Source organism: Urocampus carinirostris, chromosome 5 (genome assembly GCF_059441175.1).
Source record: "Urocampus carinirostris isolate Australia breed hairy pipefish chromosome 5, RoL_Ucar_1.0, whole genome shotgun sequence".
Taxonomy (NCBI): Eukaryota; Metazoa; Chordata; class Actinopteri; order Syngnathiformes; family Syngnathidae; genus Urocampus; species Urocampus carinirostris.
The window spans coordinates 26,490,343-26,512,857 of NC_142353.1; the positions used below are offsets into that span (position 1 = coordinate 26,490,343).

At 39.4% G+C, this 22,515-nt stretch overlaps 1 protein-coding gene across 7 annotated transcripts in view; it reads right to left on the bottom strand.

The window, feature by feature from the left end:
• The window catches only part of vps13a (vacuolar protein sorting 13 homolog A), a 58,350-nt gene extending 42,511 nt beyond the window's left edge, over positions 1–15,839 (bottom strand). For 4 of the 7 annotated variants that reach the window (XM_088336343.1, XM_088336342.1, XM_088336341.1 and 1 more), the window contains exons 1-22: positions 15,691–15,839; positions 11,391–11,434; positions 11,278–11,320; positions 10,959–11,054; positions 10,379–10,701; positions 10,242–10,301; positions 9,438–9,497; positions 8,409–8,489; positions 8,264–8,321; positions 7,065–7,192; positions 6,841–6,947; positions 6,596–6,767; positions 5,773–5,835; positions 5,554–5,692; positions 5,386–5,480; positions 5,143–5,285; positions 4,867–5,068; positions 4,673–4,787; positions 3,396–3,532; positions 3,192–3,324; positions 1,225–1,342; positions 990–1,134 (exon numbers count right to left, since the gene is read on the bottom strand). In XM_088336343.1, coding sequence (XP_088192469.1) covers positions 990–1,134; positions 1,225–1,342; positions 3,192–3,324; positions 3,396–3,532; positions 4,673–4,787; positions 4,867–5,068; positions 5,143–5,285; positions 5,386–5,480; positions 5,554–5,692; positions 5,773–5,835; positions 6,596–6,767; positions 6,841–6,947; positions 7,065–7,192; positions 8,264–8,321; positions 8,409–8,489; positions 9,438–9,497; positions 10,242–10,301; positions 10,379–10,701; positions 10,959–11,054; positions 11,278–11,320; positions 11,391–11,434; positions 15,691–15,790 — 2,562 coding nt within the window. In that variant the 5' untranslated portion in view covers positions 15,791–15,839. The remainder of the gene's footprint in view (positions 1–989; positions 1,135–1,224; positions 1,343–3,191; positions 3,325–3,395; positions 3,533–4,672; positions 4,788–4,866; positions 5,069–5,142; positions 5,286–5,385; positions 5,481–5,553; positions 5,693–5,772; positions 5,836–6,595; positions 6,768–6,840; positions 6,948–7,064; positions 7,193–8,263; positions 8,322–8,408; positions 8,490–9,437; positions 9,498–10,241; positions 10,302–10,378; positions 10,702–10,958; positions 11,055–11,277; positions 11,321–11,390; positions 11,435–15,690) is intronic. The other 3 variants (XM_088336345.1, XM_088336347.1, XM_088336344.1) reach the window with 1 other exon arrangement.
• Between the last annotated feature and the right edge of the window lie 6,676 nt (positions 15,840–22,515).

The following is a 22,515-nucleotide window of genomic DNA, read 5'->3' on the forward strand; positions in this document are numbered from 1 at the left end:
AAAACTAATTCAAAATCCAGTTCATTTTCTGTGTCTATTTTTTGGTAAGATTCCTTTATTACATAACTTTGGTAAACTGGTCTCCAAAAATATTGTTGGAAGGACTAGATCTTGACTTTACAAATCAATTCATTAATACTTAATTTGTTTGTCAATAATAATTAAAATGACAAGATATTGTGATGAGAATATAGATATTGCAGAACATGCACATAAATAGGGGTCTGTTCATTATAAGAAAATATGTCACTTTGGAACATTATACACATGCACCAATACTGAATAGCCCTTTTCTTTTGCCGAGAAAAATATGGGACTTATTCAAATGGCCTTATACTGGCTGTAGTGTTCTGTCATAACCGCACACATAAAGCAAATTTATAGCAGCAACGGTTAGCTAAAGGAGTACAAAACAATCAAATATTACACTACTACACTTTGCGTGTGTCTAGTACAGAAAAATGATACAGTGTGTTGGTATTGAGACACTTGTTTGCAGACTTGGTGAGACAGGCTCTTAATCCTAATGAACAAGCTGTCAATCCTAATTAAATTAGTTTTCAGGCATATACACAAAAAGGAGTTAGACAAAAAAAAGAATTAACCTGACAAAATGTAATGTACTGGCTAAAGTTTAGAAGTCGTTACAGTCACAATAGACTGAGCCGTGCGACTAATTATAGCCAAGCTCTCAGATACCTCACACACATTATACAGGTAAAGAGAAGTCACGACCAAGTTGTACAACTGCTTATGAATAGAAAATGAAAATGTTCAAATGCAGAACATAAATGCTTACAATCCTTCTGAAAAGTTGTGTCAACTGATTGAATATTATAGCGTTGCATCAAGTGAATTATATTTAAGCTATTTTTTTCTCTAAATAGACGTCGTATTTAGGGCATTAATGGTTCAATTACGATCAGCCCAATAACTATCGCGCATTCTTACTAAACAGTCTCATCTTTTCCAAGTAGTAAGTTGTCCACCTTTGAATGCGGAGTCCCACCACCGTTAGGTGAAACCGATTTGGTCTGCGGCAGTGGGATACTGTCCACCAGTTCTAGAACATTACGAAGTTTGATGTCAGAGATTCGAAGTGACAGCAAAGGGAGCTCTCCGGACAGTTTATATCTAATGGAGTGAAAACACAAACACAAAGTATCTGTAAGTGAGCCTAACTGGATAACACTGACTTTCTTATCTTTATTTTCTAACACCTACTTTGCCATGCGTGAATCCTTGACCACCATGGCCCGGCTAAACTCGATTTTCAAATCCACTGGTTCCAGTATGTGGAGCGGCGACTGTCTCTGCATGCGAGCGTTTTTCCAATTTTGACCTAAAACCAAGAGAAAGGTTTAAAATATTTATTTTTGAGCGTTTTTCATTATTGTTCATATATAGCTACCTGTTAAAAATGGTTTTAGCATGAAAAAGTGAAAGATAAAGTGTATGTAACCGTATATAGTATCCCCATTAGGGTTTAGTTGGACTACAAGTAACATGTGCAATAAACTTTTTCACGGAACTCATTTTGTTTTTAGGCAAAAGAAAACTATTGCCCGCAGGTCACATAACGCCTGTTAGGCTTTTTGATACTGCACGCTGAACAAAAAAACTGTAGTAAATATTTCATGATAAAAAAGTCCTACTAATCATTTTTGCTGCAATTTTAACGTTTCCTCAATAGGAGTTGCTATCGACCACATTGAAAGTTGTTGGCAGTACACCAGGAGTGTGCAAACTCTTCAGAAAGCACGTCGGATTTGGTAAGCTGCAAATGTGTGAGGACCGACTATTCAGCCTGGTATTCTTTGAACATTCTTGAATAAATTTACCCTCCGTAAAAGGTTTGCAGTGCTTGGCAATCAGCGTTGCGACCTTGTAGCATTTTCATTTGATTCGCAGGGTCTCGTGAAAAAGCGCTTCCAGTTGCTTCACCTTTTTAGTGTTTGTTTCCAGTTATTATTTTGTAGTCAGCATGGTTTGTCTGGCAGTGCCTCTTGATATTATATTCTTTGAAAACAACCAGTCTCTTGGCAACTTAGGAAGACGCAGTTGTTTTGGATTTCAGTACTGCAGGCATGTCCAAATATTGCAATTTTCACTTGTCCTGGAAACGGCGTCCCTCACATTCAACTTTCCTTTTTTTATTTACAGTTGAAATGTCGGATATGGGGTAGGCTTGAAAATTCCCACAGAAAGCCAAGGGCAAGGTGGCCAAAGGGCTACTGCCATTATCTAGTGAAATGGTGACCGTTTTTGAATGTTTTCTTTTTGTACAAATGTGTTTTGTACTGCGGTCAACATTACTGGTGGGTCATATAATATATATATATATATATATATATATATATATATATGTGACAGAGGTCACGGGCCAGTGAAAATGTTATCACAGGCTGTAACTGGCTGTAACTGGCCCCCGGGCCGGACTTTGGACATGAATTCAGTGACACACATGCACATCCCGAACAACTGCAAGGCGTTTACAAATCCTCAGACCCATTCAGGCAGCAAAAACAGGTATTTTACCACCTCTTAACTTTCATTTAACTCGGTTTCAATTTGACAGTAAAGCCTTTCAGTAAAAATGAGCGGATCAAAGAAAAGAAAAAAAAATTGAGAGTTGACAGAACAATAATGACGGTAATTAGCAGGTGCAATGCACGGAACTTCAGACAAGTGTTAATCAAGGGCTAATTATTTGATGACAAGGAAACTTGGTGTATTGGTGGCATTTACTAAGCTCATAAATCAGTCATACCTAATTGTTGATGAAAGTCCCATGAACAAGACAATTATGTAGCATTTTTAGCAAGCACAAGCCTATGAAAAACCATTGTATCACTCTTGTCCATTGTGTGCCCAGCTACATATTTTTCTGTATTTTCTTATTGTATTTATTTTGTACAAACATTCCAAATACAAAAAAATGTTCAGTATTTTGATTTCAAAAGCAGATGTGATCCCCACCCACAAAAAAAGAAAAAAAATCTCCTGAACTGTATCAGATTTTGTGTTTTACTGTCTCAAAACTAATTTGATGGAAAGTATCCGACTGAGACTTTTTGTCAGCCTATATTCAAAATACACTAAATAGTTTTTTTACTGTGGCCCGGCCCCTCTGCCAAATTTCAGAACCAAATGTAAGCCAAACAATATTTCCACCCTAATACAGCATGTACCTGGTTTACTAAAGAGGAATTGCAGGTTGTTGAGTTGGATATCAAAGCTGTCGTAAGCTCTTTGCATGATGTCTTCGAGTGTGCTGGAGCCAGCTGACAGGTGAGGCAGATTCTTTTTGGACTGACTGGACATCTAAAAATACAGGTTGTTTCTTTTAAAGTACACTTGATAAAAAGAAAAAAAAGTTGACAACATTTCCTCACCTGCAAATGCCCAAGATCTAGCAAAAGAATGTTTTGAGTGCCATCATAGAAACCCGTCTGTGGGATAATGACATAAGAGGCCAACAGGTTCACCTTCAGGTCTAGCACCTTCTGGGTCTCAATGACATACATAAGCCCTAGAAAAAAATGACACAGGATGGTGTTAAATACACATACGTCTTTTGAATCCAGCAAAGATGAAAGAAATGATTTGATTTGTTGCTATTAGGGGTGCACTGAAATGAAAATTTGATACCTAAAACCGAAAATGTGAAAAGCCTGGGCAAAAACCTGAATTCAATACTCATTTTGCATTGGCACAATTCAAAATGCCAAATAACTGACAGGCATTTTACTATATGTTAATTTTAGGTCTTTTAATTATTAAATCCTCATAAAACAAAAACTGTCACAGGAGGAGTAAAACTGTTGAGGGATCTAAAAGGCAAATAACACAAGCAAGTTAATTGTATTTTGAAAGAAGTGACTGTTATGGTAAAAAAATACACTGCACAAGCTCGGTCTACCCCTTTTTCAGCTTAGGGAATTTTAGCTTTTAATGGACAGGAGAGTGAAGAGACAATGGGAGTAGGGTGGAATTGTTGATGATTAAGCAGTAGGTGGTGCAGTTTCATGCAAAGAAAGACTAACACTCGCATGTTCGCCAAAGTATAATATTGACAATAGCAAATTAAACATCAGCTGTGGACTTTGGGGATAAAAGGGCCAAATATCAAACACAAAGTACTTGTTTACGAATCAAAACACCTCAACTACAGTAAGTCAGGTTTTTAGAGTTAGCAAAAACATAAAACAGATAGACAAACGAACTTCAGGGAAAATGTCTTGTTGGTAAAAACTTGGCAGAGCCCCCATTTTGATACTATTATCCATGCTGCGGTCAAACTGAAAAATAATCAGCCTGAATCATGTAAACTCCCGAATGAAAGCCAGCTTGGAATGGCTTACTTCACTTTTGACGTGACGTTCTAAGAACCTCGTTCTTTCAGCAAACTTTTTGGGGTTTCATTTTTTCTTTCCACTAAAACTAGCTATTTAGGTGATATTCGTCAGAAAAAAATTGGGTGCTGAAAATTCAGCGCATCTCTGCATTAGAACATTAGACGACTGGATCTAAGACTATTTACTCTTTGCCATTACTGTTAGTCTGTGATAATGCAGAATTGATATTTAGCTTTGATAAACCTTGCTTAGTGTCTCCATTCAAATTGTATACACTTGTTTCCTTCAATCTTATCGATATACAAGCAACTGACCAGTGGCTGTACGGTCTCGGAACTGCTCCAGTTTCATCAGTGTGGCATTAGTGAGTTCGTCCAGCTGCAGGTCGTCAGGAGGCCTGAAGAACGCAGACATGGCATTCACTGTCATCTGCACGCAAAAAAATAAAACAAAAAAACAATCAATACACTCCGAGATTATAACACTTTTCACGTTTGGTTGCACTGACGGCATCATAGATGATTTCCAACGGCTGCGATTCAGCAAAGAGCCGCTGATTGGCACTCTGATCCAGAGGGTTAGTCTCGAAAAAAAGGCTGAGCAGCGGAGTCCCCGTTTCCGAGCTGACCGTTTTGGATGACAGGAGGGTGGGAGCAGGCCGGTTACTTGCAAGACCTGTCACCTCGAACAAACTGAGCTCTGCTGTAAACCTGTAGAGATTTTTTTTCTTTGTCGATAAAACTGAACTAAAAATTGGCTATATGTGTGGAAGAAAATTACACACTTGATGGCTTGTGCACCAGATCTCTGCGTCAGGGAAGACATTAGCTCCCCGACAGTCAACATGATGATCTCGTCTTTGTCCTTGTGGTCTTTGATGGAGACACTCAGCTTCTCCATGTGGAAATTGACCTTCATGTCTTCAAACTGGACATAAACACAGGCAATATAGAAACAAAACATGGATGAACTTCAGATACAAGCCGTTTTCGCATTAATGTAAACAGCATAGAAAGAAATTACATACTTCCTTTGGATAAATGAAATTAGTAGCTGTCTCGCTGTATCCGATGGCAGTGTAGAGTCTAGATTTCTCATCAGGAGTTAACAAATCGTCAAAGCCTGTGTGAAAGAGCATGTAAAATAAACTATGAAACTGGATCTAAGGAGACATACATCGTTTGCTCCACCCTACCAGTTCCTGTGCTCTTTTCCACCTTGGTTTCAGAGTCAGGTTCAGCCCCCCAGTTCCAAATCCAGCTAACCCACCCTTGAGATTGCTCTTCCTCCATCTTCAGGCCTGGACGGTAAATACGCAAGCCTGCCTTACTTGCCTGGTTGGAGAAAAAAAAACCCACATAAATGCTAGGGAAGGGATCTAGAGCAATATAAACAATCAAAGAAAAACCAGTACCTCAACTTCAGCTTGCTGTCTTGCTAGTGTGATGTTAAAAATGTCTAGTGTCTTCTCAGGCTCCTGTCAACAAAAAGGATGGCGCAAAAATGAAACCTTAAAGTGACAGTATGTAATGATTCACCACTAAGTCACCATGGCTTAGAATGGAGCTGAAGTGCGTGCGTTGGAATAAGACACACTATGGAAGCCTGAAGGATACCTCTTGGCAAAACTCAGAAGCCTACTTCAATGTTTTTTTAATTCATTCAGCAACAGAAAATGAAAGCTGGTGTTAATCCCTCACGAGCGACAACAAAACCATAATTTAGCCAGTGACAACTGTAGCTCATACCTCAAGTTGGTCAGAGCAGGTGTAAGTGGCTAACTTTAGCATTTAGTGGGAAAAGCTCGCAAAAAGACCAGAAAAGGTTTGCAAAAGAAAACAATGTCACTTTGAATTACGGAATTCAGAAACGTTCTTCTGTGGAATGCAAGTGAAACTGAATGATGAAGCATTCTTGATTTACACAGAGCAGCTAACAATGAAATATCGGTTGTCGGCGAGCCATAGCCTGAAGCCAAGTGGTTAACTTGAACGTCTAGAGAAGGAAACAGTGGAAAAAAGTGGAAGATGGCTGAATGACCAGACTCTGGGTCCATCATATGCAGGGTTCAGCTGCGGAAATTTCTAAGCGGTGAGTCTTCAAAAATAATTAGATTATTTAAATCAATAGTGTTTTATTAAACGAATGAAGTATCTTTACACCACAAAGGGTTGCTATATAATACAAATGGTAATTATAAAAGGTTACTTTTGTGACTCATTTGCTCAGTGGCACACCTGCAGTTCAGTGAGCAACTCTTCACTAGGTTTTTTGCTGGTGATTTTGATCTTGTAGAGCTCCCGATAGTGTTTGACCAGCTTGCGGTGTCTTTGAATGTGAGGCCATGACCACATATGGAGTCGAGGCTTCACATCTACCTCCAGGACGCTTGTGATGGCATAGTTCCACCTGGAGATGTCACAGGCAATAGATTTAAACCTTGCCAAAGACTTCTCATTATATAACAGGGAACAACACTCACCAAATGTTGGCATTCTTGTGAACTAAGACTTCGGGTCTGTACTTTCTGTATGGCAGGTTACGAGACATCAAATCCACGGAGCCTAGTAACTCCAAGATGCTTATGTACTAGAGAGAGGAACAGAAGCCCCAATATCAAGGAGACATTTTGCATCATCAAAATAGCATAAAGAAATAGTGAACTATCGTGCACCTTGACCTCCTTCGTAAATACGTATCACCTACCTGAGGTCTGTTCAACTCAATGGCAACCTCCCTCAGATTAACCATGAGGTCCACTTTGGGAGAAGAGAAGTCCAGGTCCGATCTGGGATTCATGCAAAGCTTTGCATCAGCTGAAATGGGGCGAAAAACTGTGGAGCAACAAAAACACTTATGTTTTGTAGTTTTATTTATAAAAACAAAAGCAAAAAAAAAAAACAGTATTGTCTCTAAGCACTTTTGTGAAGTTTAAACGCAATGCAATATACCAGGTAGCCATCTACTGATAGAGATGTAACATAACACAAGAAAGTGTTGTTAGAGTGACTTAAATGGACATTGCACGATATTTAAGGACATGAAAGCTGCTGTTCAGCTCAGCGAGAGATAATAAAAGACCAAGCAAGCTGGATACACCAGAAAAGGCTGCAATGAGCCAGAAGTTGGAAATGCCCAGAGGTGGAGTAAGAAGCTAACTCTAGGAGTAAGCAGTTGAAAGAAACTGATTTTATCAAGTGTCAGGACTCTGAAACACTAAAAAGATGAAGGAGGAGCAGCTACCATTAACAATGACGGCTGGCGCAAAGCCATAGCCTGCAGCCAATGGCTAACCAGAGTGTCGAGAGAAAGAAACTGTGGGGAAAAAGTGCCGGATGCCTGAATTAGGGGACTGAATAAGACGGCAGCCAAACATCTCAGCTTCTTCAAGTTGTGTAATATTAATTACACATTTCCAAACCAACAAGTATTTAAAATAGAAATGTTGTTCATGAGGTGAACAAAACAATATGTGTATTAATTTCTAATCAAGTGTTTTTTAAATGAAATACTTAATTTATACCATTTCGGGTTGGTATACAATGCCGGGAAAAAGTGTTTTCCACTTTCTTTGTTTTGTTATCTCTCACAAAAGGTTTAAGATAATCAAAATGATTTTGAAATTACACAAAAACCCTAGTGAAATACAAAATGCAGTTTTGAAAAGTTGATTCCATTTATTAAAAAAATATTTTTTTAGGTCTTAATAAATTAAATCAACATTTCAAAACTGCCTTTTGTATTTATTTTGGTTGTCTCTCTGTGATATATAAATTGGTTTGATAATCCGTAACTTTTGTGAGTGATAAACATGCAAAAAACACAGCATTCAGGGAGAGGGCAAATACATTTTCATTGCACTGTATAATACACACTGAGGCTATAAAACATATACTGACACTCACCAAAATCGTGATCTGCAGAATGGGAACTATTGAGATCCAGGCTGTTCCGGAGACATAACTATAAGAAGAACAATAAAATATTATTCCATATTTCAACTGCGAAAGACATTTTTTGTTCTTCATTAGCTCTTCTTCATTAGCTCACCAAAGCCTCATCTGGACTGTGATTAGAGAAGAGCACAGAATTGACGTTCCAGTAGGCAAACAATTTGTCAAGCTGAACCAACTAAGAGGAAGAAAGCAGTAATTAGAGCAGGGGTCGGTAACGTTTTTGACCCAAAGAGCCATATAAGCAAAAATATTTAGACTTTTTTTGAGACGGAGCCACACCAAATATTTTAAGACAAAAATTCAACAAAAGTGTCAAACTGTCTCTCCAGACAAAAGCTAATTCTTCAGGACACTATTTCACTAAGTGATGTTTGATGATTCGATCAAATCTATTAAATCATAGTAATGCCAGAGCCTGTGTCCCATATGAATATAAATATACCACTTATAATTAATATCCTTCCTGCAATCACTTAAGTGTGTTGAGACTCATTTTGACTGTCATTTTTGTTTTGAATAATGGTTTCAAAACAATGCGCAAGCAGTTCTTTTGTAAAACTGTCACAAAATACTGCAAACAATACCAACGTATTTACCTCCGGTGCAGACGGCACTGGGAGGGGACGAGTGTACGCGCCAGTGTATAGCACTGTCTATTCCTACCTCTAACCTGATCCAACTGCTCTAGGTAATATTGCCAGAGCAATATTGTGGATTTAATCATAGAGGGTCTGAACAATGAACATTGATTGTTTAATGAGCTTCCATATGAAGGATTATTAAGGATTATTATGCAATTTAAAGCCAAAACAGTTGGTGTGACACCCTGAATGTAAACTGTAGTTAAAATTGTGTCCTAAATATACTGGACCAAGCCCTGTTAACGGTCAGTACTGTCTCAGATGCGCACGGGCAGTCGGAATGTATGCAACAATATACCAAGTTCTATTTGATCTCTGAGCCATATAGGCTCGCAAAAAGAGCTCGCGAGCCATAGGTTCCCAACCCCTTAAATTGGAGAAATGTGTCCCTATACTTTAGATACATCACATAATTTTAATAAACATTAACCCCAAACAGTCTAAAAACTTCATTTGTATACAAAGAATGGTCTTAATCCAACCTTGTAGAAAAGCCTTGCATTCTCATCCAAGAGCGTCGGCTGCCAGTGTTCATCACAGGTCTATGAGAAAAAATGTTTGGTATGGCAGTAAACATTTTGGAGAGAAAAAAAAAATCGCTAGTAAATTATGGGTCCCAATACAGTAGATCCCTGGGATACAACATGAATTCATTGGATGGTGGAGGTCGTTAAGTGAAATTGCACGATGGCAGGGGATATTTTAAATTAAAGTCCTGATCGTCGATTGGTTACAGACAAATTTTTCTAACAAGGTAGTGATTTGTGGGCCTTTTTGAATTTCCTAATGATCACAAGCTTTGTTGCTATAGTTAGCATGTTTATGCTTCTCCATTCAGCATCACTGCAAAACTTGGGACCCATTATGAATAAATACAGTACAAACATACAGTATTGTATCGCCGACCTGCATAATCTTTACAAAGCACACAATATTATGAACTGAATAAAGAGATAAATGCATTGTAGGAAGTAGTTCAGCCAATAGCATATCAAATTTTGATGATGCCGTGACACAAACCAGTATTTTGTACGACACCGACCAATAGCAGACAGGTGTCTTATAGACTGAACGTGTCATAAGCACGAGCAACGGAAAGTTTTTAGGCTTGCAGAAACATTTGTTGTTGAATTCCTAAATTAGGAAGAATGCTGTGAAGTGGGACCGAGAAAACATCTTATTTCATATCTTGAAAAGAAAACGTTGCAAGGCAAGGATGCCGTATCCCAGGGGTTTACTGTTCAACCTAAAATACATCCTGACAAGCAGATGTCACCTAAGAATACCTGAAGACTGAGATTGCTGAGAGACACGCCGAAAGACAAGGGACACTTTGGATTGGTAACCTGATGAAGACAAAAAATATAATCAAGCAAATCAAATAAGTACTCATCTCAACATAGACAATAATTCGACGACTCACATCATCCTCATATCGAACGTGGATGTTTGAGATCTTAACTTGAACATTTTTAATGATTTGCGTGACAAGTTTTTCAACAAAAGTGTCCTGCTTCTCTGCTGTCGGGTTTTCTATATAAAAAAAAATAGAAAATAAATGAGCAAAAACAAACTTCCTTTTCTTTGGTATAATTTTCCTGAAACGTCCATCAAGTTTAATACATTGGAGATACCAGAACTGACCTTGCTCGGCGACCTTCAACTTGGTCTCCTCGATCCGTTGCAGTTCCCTCTGCCGTGCTTCCTGAAGCTGCTTCTCTTCTTTTTCCGCGTCATATTTGATACCTGTTCAGAAGAGAAGACAAAAGAGGCTAAAAATACAAGCATTCCTAATCTAATTAGGCAGAGGAAGTTGTCTAATTTAATCTAATTGGTGACAATAAATTGACAATTATTTGCAAAGTGCGCATCGTTGTCACTGATATCTTTCAGTTATCGGTGTAGCAATACTGTAGACCCCAAAAGATGCAGCAACCCAGCCTTTTAATATATACATCAGGAAAAAAATATACTATTTGTTCTGCACGGGAAATGTTACACACTTGCTGTTGGAACAATGAGCAGATAGACGCCATCAAGTGTTGCCCGCACGGACTGGGTATAAAGGTTCTTCCAGGGAATCTGGAGTTCCAGTCTCCCTATTGGGGAAAAAAAGGAGTGAGTAAAAATGCATGATAGAAAATCAAAATAACTACAAATAAGTATCATAACTGCTTAGAATCGTTCTAGCAAGTAGTCTCAGCTGATTGAATATCATAGCATAGGATCAAATTACTTATTATTGAGTCTTTTTCTGTTTATCTGGACATTAATTGTGACGTCGCTGGTTTCTACAATAGGAGAGACTTCAAAGAATCTTACCAATATGTCCGGCTCTTACTTTAAAAGGAATATCAAGCTGACTCTAAGGGTTGAACAAAAAAGTGTTCAATGTAACATTTCAACAAATGTAATACTTTGAAAATGTAACTTACCAAAGCATTCTCCTTGATTTCAAGATTCCGAAGTGCTGCATCACCTATACGAAAAATATAATTGTTAAACATTCTGAATTAATATCCATCCATCTATTATCTACACCGCTTATCCTCAGTAGGGTCGCAGGGGTGCTGGAGCCCATCCCAGTCATCTTCAAGCAGTGGGGAGGGGACACCCTGAATTGGTCGCAGGGCACACAGGGACAGACAATTTGCTCGCTCATTCACACCTAGGGACAATTTGGACCAGCCAATTAACCTGACATGCATGTTTTTGGAATGAGGGAGGAAACCGGGGTGCCTGGAGGAAACCCACGCAAGCACGGGGTGAACATGCAAACTCCGCACAGGAGGTTCGATCTCATAATCTCAGAACTGTGCCACACAAGCGCTGACCACTGTGCCGCCGTGCTGCCCTCTGAATTAATAAATGAACTCAAATTATCAGAGCTTACATCTTTAAGATGGTTCCAAAAAATCCCTTCAGCCACCATTGCTAAAATAGTCATTTTATTGCTTCAGTTAGAATCTTTTTTCCAAAAAGGGTCCCATTGAAAAGAAAGACATTTTTAGTTTTTTATTGAAAATTGCCAAAGTCAAGTCAAGTCATGTTTGCTTATACAGCCCTTAATCACTAGAAGTCTCAAAGGGCTGCACAGACCACCATTACATCATCTCCTGATCTGAAACCTGCATATTTCTGTAGTAGTATTTTTGTATTATAGTGGGGGGTTTTTTCAGCATGAGAGCAAAATAATGTAAGACGTTCCTGTTTTAAACACTATGGACTTGCTCCCTCATATCTTTCAGATTTAATTCCCCTCTATGTTCCGGTCCGAAGCCTTCGCTCTGAAAATGCTGGTCTACTAGTGATCCCAAGAGTCAAGAAGAGAACCGCAGGTTAGAGAACATTCTCCATTCGGGCCCCGGTGTTGTGGAATGCTCTTCCCCTTGAGATTCGATCGGCAACCTCAGGGGAACTGTTCAAATCTAGGCTTCAAACACACTTATATTCTATAGCTTATGAATGACCTCTATTTCCTGTTGATGATATCTGTGTATTAATTGTTATTACAACATCCATTGCAGGCTGATTATCCTGGTAAGGGGATTACCCCATGTGCGGCCCCTTCTCAAGGTTTCTTCATTTTCTGGGCCACATGTGGCCCCGCGGGCCATAGTTAGCCCTCCCCTGAGTTAGGTCTACAGCAGGGGTCGGGAACCTTTTTGACTCAAAGAGCCATAAAAGCAAAAAATATTAATTTTATTTTGGGAAAGAGCCACACCATATATTATGAGACAAATTTACAAAATTGCTAAACCCGCACCCCAGACAAAAGCTTAGTCTTCAGCACATTTATTTTTGATGATTTGATAAAAATTATGAAAAGAGAATAATGCCAGAGCCCCTGTCCCAAAATCAACAAACATACCACTTTAAACTTGTCTCTTTCTTGCAATTACTCAAGATTGGTTAAACTCCTTTTGACCCTTTTTTTCATACATATTGGTTTCAAAACCAGATGCAAGCTGTTATTGTGTAAAAACGTCACAACATTCTGCAAATAGGGAGCCTGATGAGCTCACTTTTGGCGCAGGGCGAGAGATGGGAGGGAGTGCTTGCGCTTTTTGCATGGCTCCACCCATCCCTCCCACTCACCCAATCAAAAGACTAAGTTCTCTTCCGGTGTTTTGGCGTTTTTACAGTGTGTTCTGTGGATTCATCATAAGGTATCTGAACACTGAACACAGATTATATAGTGAACTTTTATATAAAGGATTCTTTAGCGTTGTACAGCCAAAACGAGTTTTTTTCCCACCTTTTTTGTGTGACACCTTGACTGTAAATTGTAGTGAAAAACGTGCCCTATATATACTGCGAAGTAACGCCGTATGACATAGTGCTGGATTTGCTTTGCGTGTACCTGAATAGGACGAACTACTCAAGTTTCGAATAGGATGGAGAAATTTTGCATGCAATCAAATTTGTCTCTGAGCCATAGATATTCATAGAAAGAGCCATATATGGCTCGCGAGCCATAGGTTCCCGACCACTGGTCTACAGTAAGCTATCTTGTGCATTTTATACAGTTGCGTTATATATTAGTGTAATGATTGAACAGGCGACGGGTTGCGGCAGTGAAAGTGCCAAAACCCACGCACTAGTCCACTAGTGATAAAGAAAATGAGACAAACCAAAGGCTTTTTTGTACGTTATCACACTGTTGTTACTGACAGTGCCAGCAATTAATGTTAGAGAATGGAGGAAACACAAAGCATGACGAGAGAAAGAGCTCTTTTTTGTATCTGATAACAAATTGGACTTAACGTCCTTTTTTATTTTTCAGGAAGACTTTGTTTTGTCCATTCTTTCAATGTCCTCTTTATCAATGGTGGTCTAGAGTTAGGTATCAGTGCCCTCACTGCTGTGACCCAAAGACATAATATAAAATGCAAAGTATTCATGTGTGCAGATGTTGAAATGATTGGACCCGAGTTTAATTTAATTTTGAATAAAAAAAATATTTGGGGAGGAAATGTATCCTGTAAGCTTATTTTATGAGCCACTTCTCAACACTGACGCAAAAAATGAATAAAATATTTTAAAAATCCGCCATCAGACAAAAAGACTTGTGAATGTTTTATGTACTTGCCTCCTATGATTTTTGTATCAACTTTGGAGGATAAAATGCGTACTTATAGCTACAAAATATATAAAAATGTTCACGATACACAACAATATGAAAGGGGAGTTCTCAAAATACTACCTGATACGAGATGAATCTGATACAAGAATGATTACTACTGTTTGTCATCAGTTTTTTTTATTTTTATTTAATGATCAAGAGTCAGGGATATATATTTTACCAGGACCACAACAATACAGTCATCCTTCAAAACCCCACATTAAGTTGCATTCATTTTTTTCCAATTCTGCTATAATTTATTTCTTTATGCTTATCTTGGCACCCCATTTCCCAGGCAGTTGGCCCTCAATTTCTTTCCACTTTCCCCTTTGGGATAATCACATATCAGGTTCTTGGTTGCAATTTAAGGTTATCAACCTGATGCATTCAGGGTGATTTTAAATGGCTTTGGACACAGTTAAAAAAATCGAAAAGCACTATGGATAACAATTAGATAAAGGACTGTTTCCTTACAAGGTTAGTCTGTGCATTAACACCATTTTATTTTATATGTATTTATTATTCATTTTAACCATTGTGAGAGAGAGTGTGTGTATGTGTATTTGGAATAATGGGTTGTTCAGTGGGGCAGTTGAAGTGATAATATTTTCCTTAATGTACATTGAATACTCATTGAATGTATGTACATTGAATGTTGAATGCACTTTGAGCTGCAATTTGTTGTCTGAGAAGTGTTTTACAATCAAATTAATTTGATTTGAAACTTTGAATGAGTGCATCAAGCCCTCTGAGAAGGAATGCATGCATCTCGGGGTAATATATATTTTTTTCTCCAGATTTGCTCGTAAACTAACGCAGTTAAAGCACATGGGAGAGAACACAGAGGCTAGGTTTGACAGTCAAGTCAGGACAAGTCACATCTATTCGTATAGCCCTTAATCACAAAATGTCTCAAAGGACTGCACAGGTTGAAATTACCCTATCCTCAGATCGTAAACCAACATGCGGGCAAGGAAAAACTCAAAACCTCAGCACGAGGAAAATAAGAAACATTGAGAAGGGGCCTCACAAGTGATGATCCCCCTTCCAGGATGACCAGAGTGCAATAGATTAGACATATGGTGTAAGTACGCAAAACATAGTAAAAATCAATAATAAAAAAACAATAGGTAATATGTTGAAATTTGTCCAGAAAATGCATAACAGCGATGACGCCTCAAGCCTGTAAAGTGAGTAGTGTTTTTTTTTTTTCATTATTCAACAGACGAATCAAGTAGTTCATTTTCAGACACGAAAGGAAACATGGACCTGCGTTTATCCTCACAAAATTGACTTATTTGCTTAATAATACAACCCAGGGAAGGGCGTGACTCGTTTGCAGCGGAATTCGCCCTGGTAAATGAGGCAATTAGCTTTGTCATGGAAATTCTTGTGGAAAATCTGTACATATCTGCGTAAAATTCAACTCTTAGAGTCAATTTGTTTAGTAGAATCGTTCGGCACCGTATTCCAAATTCTAACAGACTCCACTGCTGTTTTTACGCAGACGGTTCGATGAAGTGACACATGACAGCCAAGGGAGATCCAAGCTAACTGTAGCATGCTAACTCGGGACCACCGGGCTAAAGACACTATGCAAGTTTACTTACCGCCCCAAATTCCAAGTTTAAGCTGAGAGCTGTCGAGGTTGACCACGTAGTCGCCAAGAAAGCGGTTGATAACATCCACCACGAGGCTTTCGAAGACCATTTTGGAATTCTTCTCATCTACCTGTCACCATGTTTACATTCGAGGCCGTCCCAGCTCTCTTCTCGCTTTGACTGACGTAACGAACGTGACAGCAGTGGGCGCGGCTTTGACGTCACCGTAACAGGACCAACATGGCGTCCGTCGAGCGTTTTCGCTGTTCAGTTACCGAATTTTGTTGTACAATTGGTTATAATTTGACGTAACGTTGCAATGCATGTGTTATTTTTCAATAAAGATGTTTTGGGGAGAAACAAACGCACCCAATTAGAAACAAATGGCAGGGATTTTGTGATTTTCATTAAATCTTTAAACAAAATAATTATTCCCAATGTACAAATGGTATATACTATACTTAATGATTATCCACTTGTGTTGAGTTAAACATGTCACAATAATTATTATTTAATTCCATTTTATATTTCTCTACACACATCTGCAGCAATTATTCTTCCCTTGAAAATATTTCATTTTGTATTTCTCTTTGGCTGTTTCACGCCAATTTTGTTTGTAATAATGACATTTTCAATTAAAAAATAAATTGAAAACAAAACACAACCTTTACCAATTTAAGATTCAGGATTTTTTTTTCAAACCAAAGCGATGCAACAATAGCCAAAAATTAGATAGATAGATAGATAGATAGATAGATAGATAGATAGATAGATAGATAGATAGATAGATAGATAGATAGATAGATAGATAGATAGATAGATAGATAGATAGATAGATAGATAGATAGATAGATAGATAGATAGATTCTTTATTCATCCCCGTAGGGAAGTTCACACTTCCAGCAGTATCCTTGTGTTGAAAAATAAAATAATAAAATAAAGGAAATAGAATACAAAAATACCCAATATAAGGTGTTGATATAGAGTATTTAGTGCTACATTAAATGCACACTGTAATAAAAATAGGGTAATATGCAAATGTAGGGGTGGGGTTTAATGTGGGCTTTTACTCCCCCGGTTGGAGTTAAAGAGCCTCATGGCATGAGGAAGAAATTATCTCCTTAGTCTGTCTGTGGAACAGGACTGTGACAGCAGTCTGTCACTGAAGCTGCTCTTCTGTTTGGAGATGATGCTGTGTGGTGGATGTGATGAATTTTCCATGATTGACCGCAGCTTTTTCAGTGCCCGTCTCTCAGCTACAGTTTTCAGGTTGTCCAGCTCTGTGCCCACAACAGAGCCCGCTTTCCTCACCAGTTTATTAGGACGAGAGGAATCCTTCTTCTTTACGCTGCCTCCCCAACACAATGCCGTATAGAAGAGGGCGCTTGCCACAACAGTCTCATAGAACATTTGCAGGAGCTTTTTGCAGATGTTGACGCCAGCCTTCTGAGGAAGTACAGTCGGCCTCTGTATTGGCAGTCCAGTCAAGTTTATTGTCCAGCTGCACACCCAGGTATTTGTAGGTCTGGACAAATTCTACACATTCTCCTTTGAAAGTTACAGGTTCCTGGTGAGTTCTAGTTCTCCTGAAGTCCATCACCATCTCCCTGGACTTGGTGGTGTTCAGGTGCAGGTGGTAAGCGTCGCTCCATTGGACAAAGTCCTATATCAATTTCCTGTAGTCCTCATCCTGCCCTCTTTTGATAAATTCAAGTCAAGTCAAGTAGCAGTGTCATCAGCAAACTTCTGCACGTGGCAGGACTCAGAGTTGTACTGAAAGTCCGACATATACAGGGTGAATAGGAACGGAGAGAGCACAGTCCCCTGCGGCGATCCCGTGCTGCTGGCCACAGTGTCTGATGTGCACCTTTCTGAGTGCCAGCGCGGAAGTGGAAAGACAAAATACAGTAGAATTGATTTCCTCAGGCAAAGGTTAAATCAAGTGAAGTCAAGTCATGCTTATTCATATAGCCCTCAATCACAAGGAATCTCAAAGGGCTGCACAAGTCAAGTCAAGTCATGTTTATTTGTATAGCCCTTAATCACAAAGAGTCTCAAAGGGCTGCACAGATCAAAGATTATTGCAAACTATTATTACAGACTATTATGACACCATTCCCTCATCTAAAACCCTCATGAGGGCAAACAATACACATATTATCAACATTAAATATAGATTATTAATATGCAACAAAGTAGAAGTGTGTTTTAAGCTTAGATTTAAACATTTCCACTGAGGTTGCAGATCGAAACTCAGGGGGAAGAGCATTCCCCAGCACCGGGGCCTGAATAGAGAATGCTCTCAAACCTGCGGATCTCTTCTTGGCTCTTGGGATCACTAGTAGACCAGCATTTTCAGAGCGCTGGCTCCGGACCAGAACATGGGGTGAATTAAATCTGAAAGATATGAGAGTGCATGTCCATGCATGAATTTGTATAATATCAACACAATCTTAAAATCACATCTTAAGCAAACAGGGAGCAAAATCGGGTTAGCTAAAATCGGGATAATGTGATCAAACGTTCTTGTCTTTGTTGAAATTTTCAGTGTGGAGTGCCACTTTCAAATATCCTTGTAAAATCAGTGTGCCACACCAAGATTAATGACCCGCACAACCATTTTTTTATATCAAACAGAGCTGTAATTTTACACCATTTCAAATTTACAACATGGATATACATTAAAATCGTATAACTCACCAATTTATCTTCCACTATTCTTTTTCATTAATAAACTAAAAAATGAATGTGAGCAACATGCGGAAAGGCCTGTAGACATCCATGACTTCAACTCTTTACCCCCAGAATCAACCAGAATCAACCATTCTTCATCAACACTCAACTACAATCATTAATAAGTGATACGGATTGCTCCTCCTCTGTGAGGGGCTGTGCAGACACACACTCGCACACGGAGCAGAAGAGGAGGGGCGCTATCGTAAAGCCTCTAAACAACGAGACGTGCAACTGAAAATGTCTAAATATCAGCTGCCACTAGTTAACCTCTAGCGTGCCCCTGGTCTATTTGGAGACATTTACAGAGACAAAAAAATTGAAGAATGCAGGGTGTGCATTTAACATTTAGGCTGCTAGCACAGTGTGTTACCCGTCGTGTTAAAAGTGATGTATTTTGTCTTGTAGCAATGGCAAAACGTTAGAAGTTATGGGCTTTAAAACTTAAGTCAGCGGTCATCTTTAAAGCATTTCCTTGAAGTGACTTTTTTTGTGTGGTGCACAAAAATGAGTGTAATCTGAGCAGCTTGAGCGAAATTTCCCTGAAAGTGAGGAGGCTATTGTCAGTAGGACAGTGCTCTGTTCAACGGTGGATCCCTTTAATATTGAATGTTTAACTTTGTATTATTTACAGTTTATTGAAGGTTCCTTTTGGATAAGAATGATTGTAAGCCGACTTAGTCTTTGCATTTGTGAATTGCTATAGCCAATGTAAGTAGCTCATTTTTACCTGGAATATTCTGTAGATAAAACCTTCAATGAGACAGCTCAACATTTCTCAGACTTTATTTTGAAAACTTACGTCTTCGCTACCTGGAAACAAACAAATGCACAGAAGAAGAAAAAGACAATTCACAAAATTGTTTTACTCAAATGGTCATGGATAAACTTATTTATAATGATGATAATAATAATAAGAATAAGAATAATAATTCTGGGACTGGAGACTTAAAAAGACAATGATGATTTTGTTCCTTTCTCCACAAGAGGGCAAACTTTGATTTATTAAAGGTTCATTCCTGCACCAATACACGACAGACATTCTGCAAGAGCCATATTTGATTTAAGACCACACATACTATTTACTTCCTCATCAAAAATCTCTGTAATCATTAAAGTAATCAAAATGTCTGGATCACTTTGTCTTCTGGACAAAATGACTGGCTATTATGTTGTTTGCATCCCTATCATTATTTTTTTTAAATTTGTGATTGATTTAAGACCTTACATTTCAGATCTCGAGTTTTCCCACCCCAAAAGCTTCGTAATAATTAAAAATAAAACAATTCAGATTATTCTCTTGTATGGACAAAATAACTATAGCTAAATGACTGTAGCTATTACATTATTTGCATTACAATTATTATTTATTTTCATCTCTGATTCAAGACCTTTCCTTTCTCAACTCATACAAAAAAAAAATATCTGTAATCATTTTTAAAACACTTGTTTGGATCTTTCTGTCGTTTGGACAAAATGTGCTACTTAATCTTCCTCTATTTTAACCAATAAGTATCACTCAGGTGAACACACGACTTAAAGATAATTATCAATATTAGAAGCAGTGTCGGATACACGGCGAGCCTTAATATTAATGTTCGTTGCTAATTGAGCGGTAAATACATCACGATGTAGCCTTCTCATTGTGTGATTGAGATTGAATATGAATAAGAAAAAATAATTGCAGGAGTGTGAGAGGGCCCAGAGGTCAGGAGGCTTTTTGGGCGGAAATGAAGCATGACTTTATTACGCTAATAAAAGCCAAAGTGCTCGCTTGCGATGCAGAGATAAACCGCCACCACCCTGAGGATGACCTTGTTATATGTTCACCCTCCAATTAACACTAAAAAAAGATAATAGCAATATTGCTATCGATGCTTAAACCCTTGAATATGTTAATAACAGTCCCTTTGTGTAAAATTGCAGTTTAGAAAGACTTGGAGTCTATTTCGTACTGTAATTCCAGGTTAACACGGAAGGATTTATGACAATTATCTTCATGATTACGTATAACTACTTTGGTGTATTGAGAAAAGAAAGAAAGAAAGAAAGAAAGAAAGAAAGAAAGAAAGAAAAAAGAAAGAAAAAAAGAAAGAAAGAAAGAGACTGGGGAAGTGAGAGAAAAGAGAGAGAGAAAAAAGATCATGAGGAGAAAGTAAGGAAGAAAGAAAGAAAGAAAAAGAGAAGAAAGAAAGACAGACGGACATACATACAGGCAGACAGATAGATAAACAAATAAATAAATAAAAAAATGAAAGCAAGAAGAAAAAAAAGATCTTTTAAGACTTTTTGTGATTAAGGGGCTACATAAATGAGTATGACTTCACTCGACGAGCGTCTCTTGATAGCCACTAAATTTAGCTGCCTCAAACAGCTCTGCTGCTCTGGGTTTATTCATCTCGCTCAGTCATTCTGGAAAAATTCTGCGGCGATCCTGCTCAGATTCGGGCGTTCGACACCAACTGGCGGCTGGGTTCTGACCTGCTACCCAGGAACTTTGCCTCCAAGGCGGCCAAGGTGGCGTTCCCAATAATCCATCTGTCTGGTGGGACTCGGCGCTGGGGAACGGCTGACTTCGAACGAGGGCCTGAAGACCACCAGACCTGCCTACGCACAGCCTCTCATCCCTTCTGTTCCAGGGCCACTCCCTCAACGCCTGATCCGTCCGAAGTTCCCGTCCACCTTCCTGCCATGCCCTTCAGTCTGTCTGCCACGCCTGTCGGCCTGTCTGCCTCGCCCGTCGGCCTGCCTGACTCGCCCGTCGGCCTGCCTGACTCGCCCTTCGGCCTGCCCGACTCACCCGTCTACCTGCCCGACTCGCCCGACCCGCCCATCTACCTGCCCGACTGGACGCCCGTCTCCCCACCCAACACGACGCCCGTCTGCCTGCCCGACACAATGCCCGTCTGCCTGCCTGGGACGCCTGGCTGCCCGCTCAGCCTCTTCCTGGTCCGGCTCTTGCCACGTCTCCGGATGCTGATGTGGGGCTACCTTCCTCTGGGGCATCGGTTCGGTCTGAAGAGTACTGTTATTTTTTTGTGGGACCTCTGGAGCCGTCCCTTGAGAGGGGTTTCTGTCATGATTGCTCATTGCCCTCAACTGTGCACGGTTGTTTGGCGCCAGCTGCTGCTTGTTGCCTGATTGGTTACCCTCCTATCTAAACTCAGTGCTCTCATTCACTCCTTGTCAGTCCGTCAATTAACCTCCGCACTTGCAAGGCAAGCATTTTAACTCTGGCTCCCGTTCTGTTCTCGAAACATCCTGTATCGATCTCGTCTGTCCCGTATCCTATACCCTGTATCGATCCCTGGTCTAAGCCTCGTCATCCTATGTCCTGTATCCTGTATACGGTATCGATCCCGTCCTGCCCAATATCCTGCTCGTTATCGATCCCATCTGTTCCGTATCTAGTATATGGTATCGATCCCGTCTGTCCCGTCCTGTCAGGTATCCTGCTTGTTATCGATTCCGTCTGTCACGTATCCTGTATCGATCCCTGATCCAAGCCCCTTTGTCCTGTATCCGGTATCCTGCCCGTCTGCCCCTGGCTTCCTTTTTTCTCGCGCCTGACTTCTGGCCAGCGATCGCCGAATTGCTGGCGTTTGTGATCCCTCGCATGATTGCTCCACTTCCGTAAATAAAGCTTGGTGTGAAAACGTTACGCGTTTGGGTCTACCGTCTGTTCGGGTTCTGACATATCATTCCGTTTTCATCAGATTCGCGCGTCTGTCGTGACTTATCACACACTGTCACTTTGTTTTCTCTTTCCCTTTTCTTCTAGACGCAATCGACTTCACTAATTGATTTGAATGCCTCTCTCTGCCGCCGAAAAACTCTTTAAGATGATTATTATTATCACTATAATTGCCATTATCCCCCCTTCACTTGCGAAGGAGTTGGGCTAACATATTCGCCCTCAAACCGAAGGCATCATTATTATCACCCGAGACGAAGAATAAACACAGTTTCCAACTTCTTCTCTCCTAAACGCCCCTATTCCCTCTGCTGCTGCCGCTTTTAATTTATGCAAAATTAATTGATACATCTTTTGTAATTGATGTGCTGTAAACTTAATGAGTAATTTATGTAATTAGTCAATTA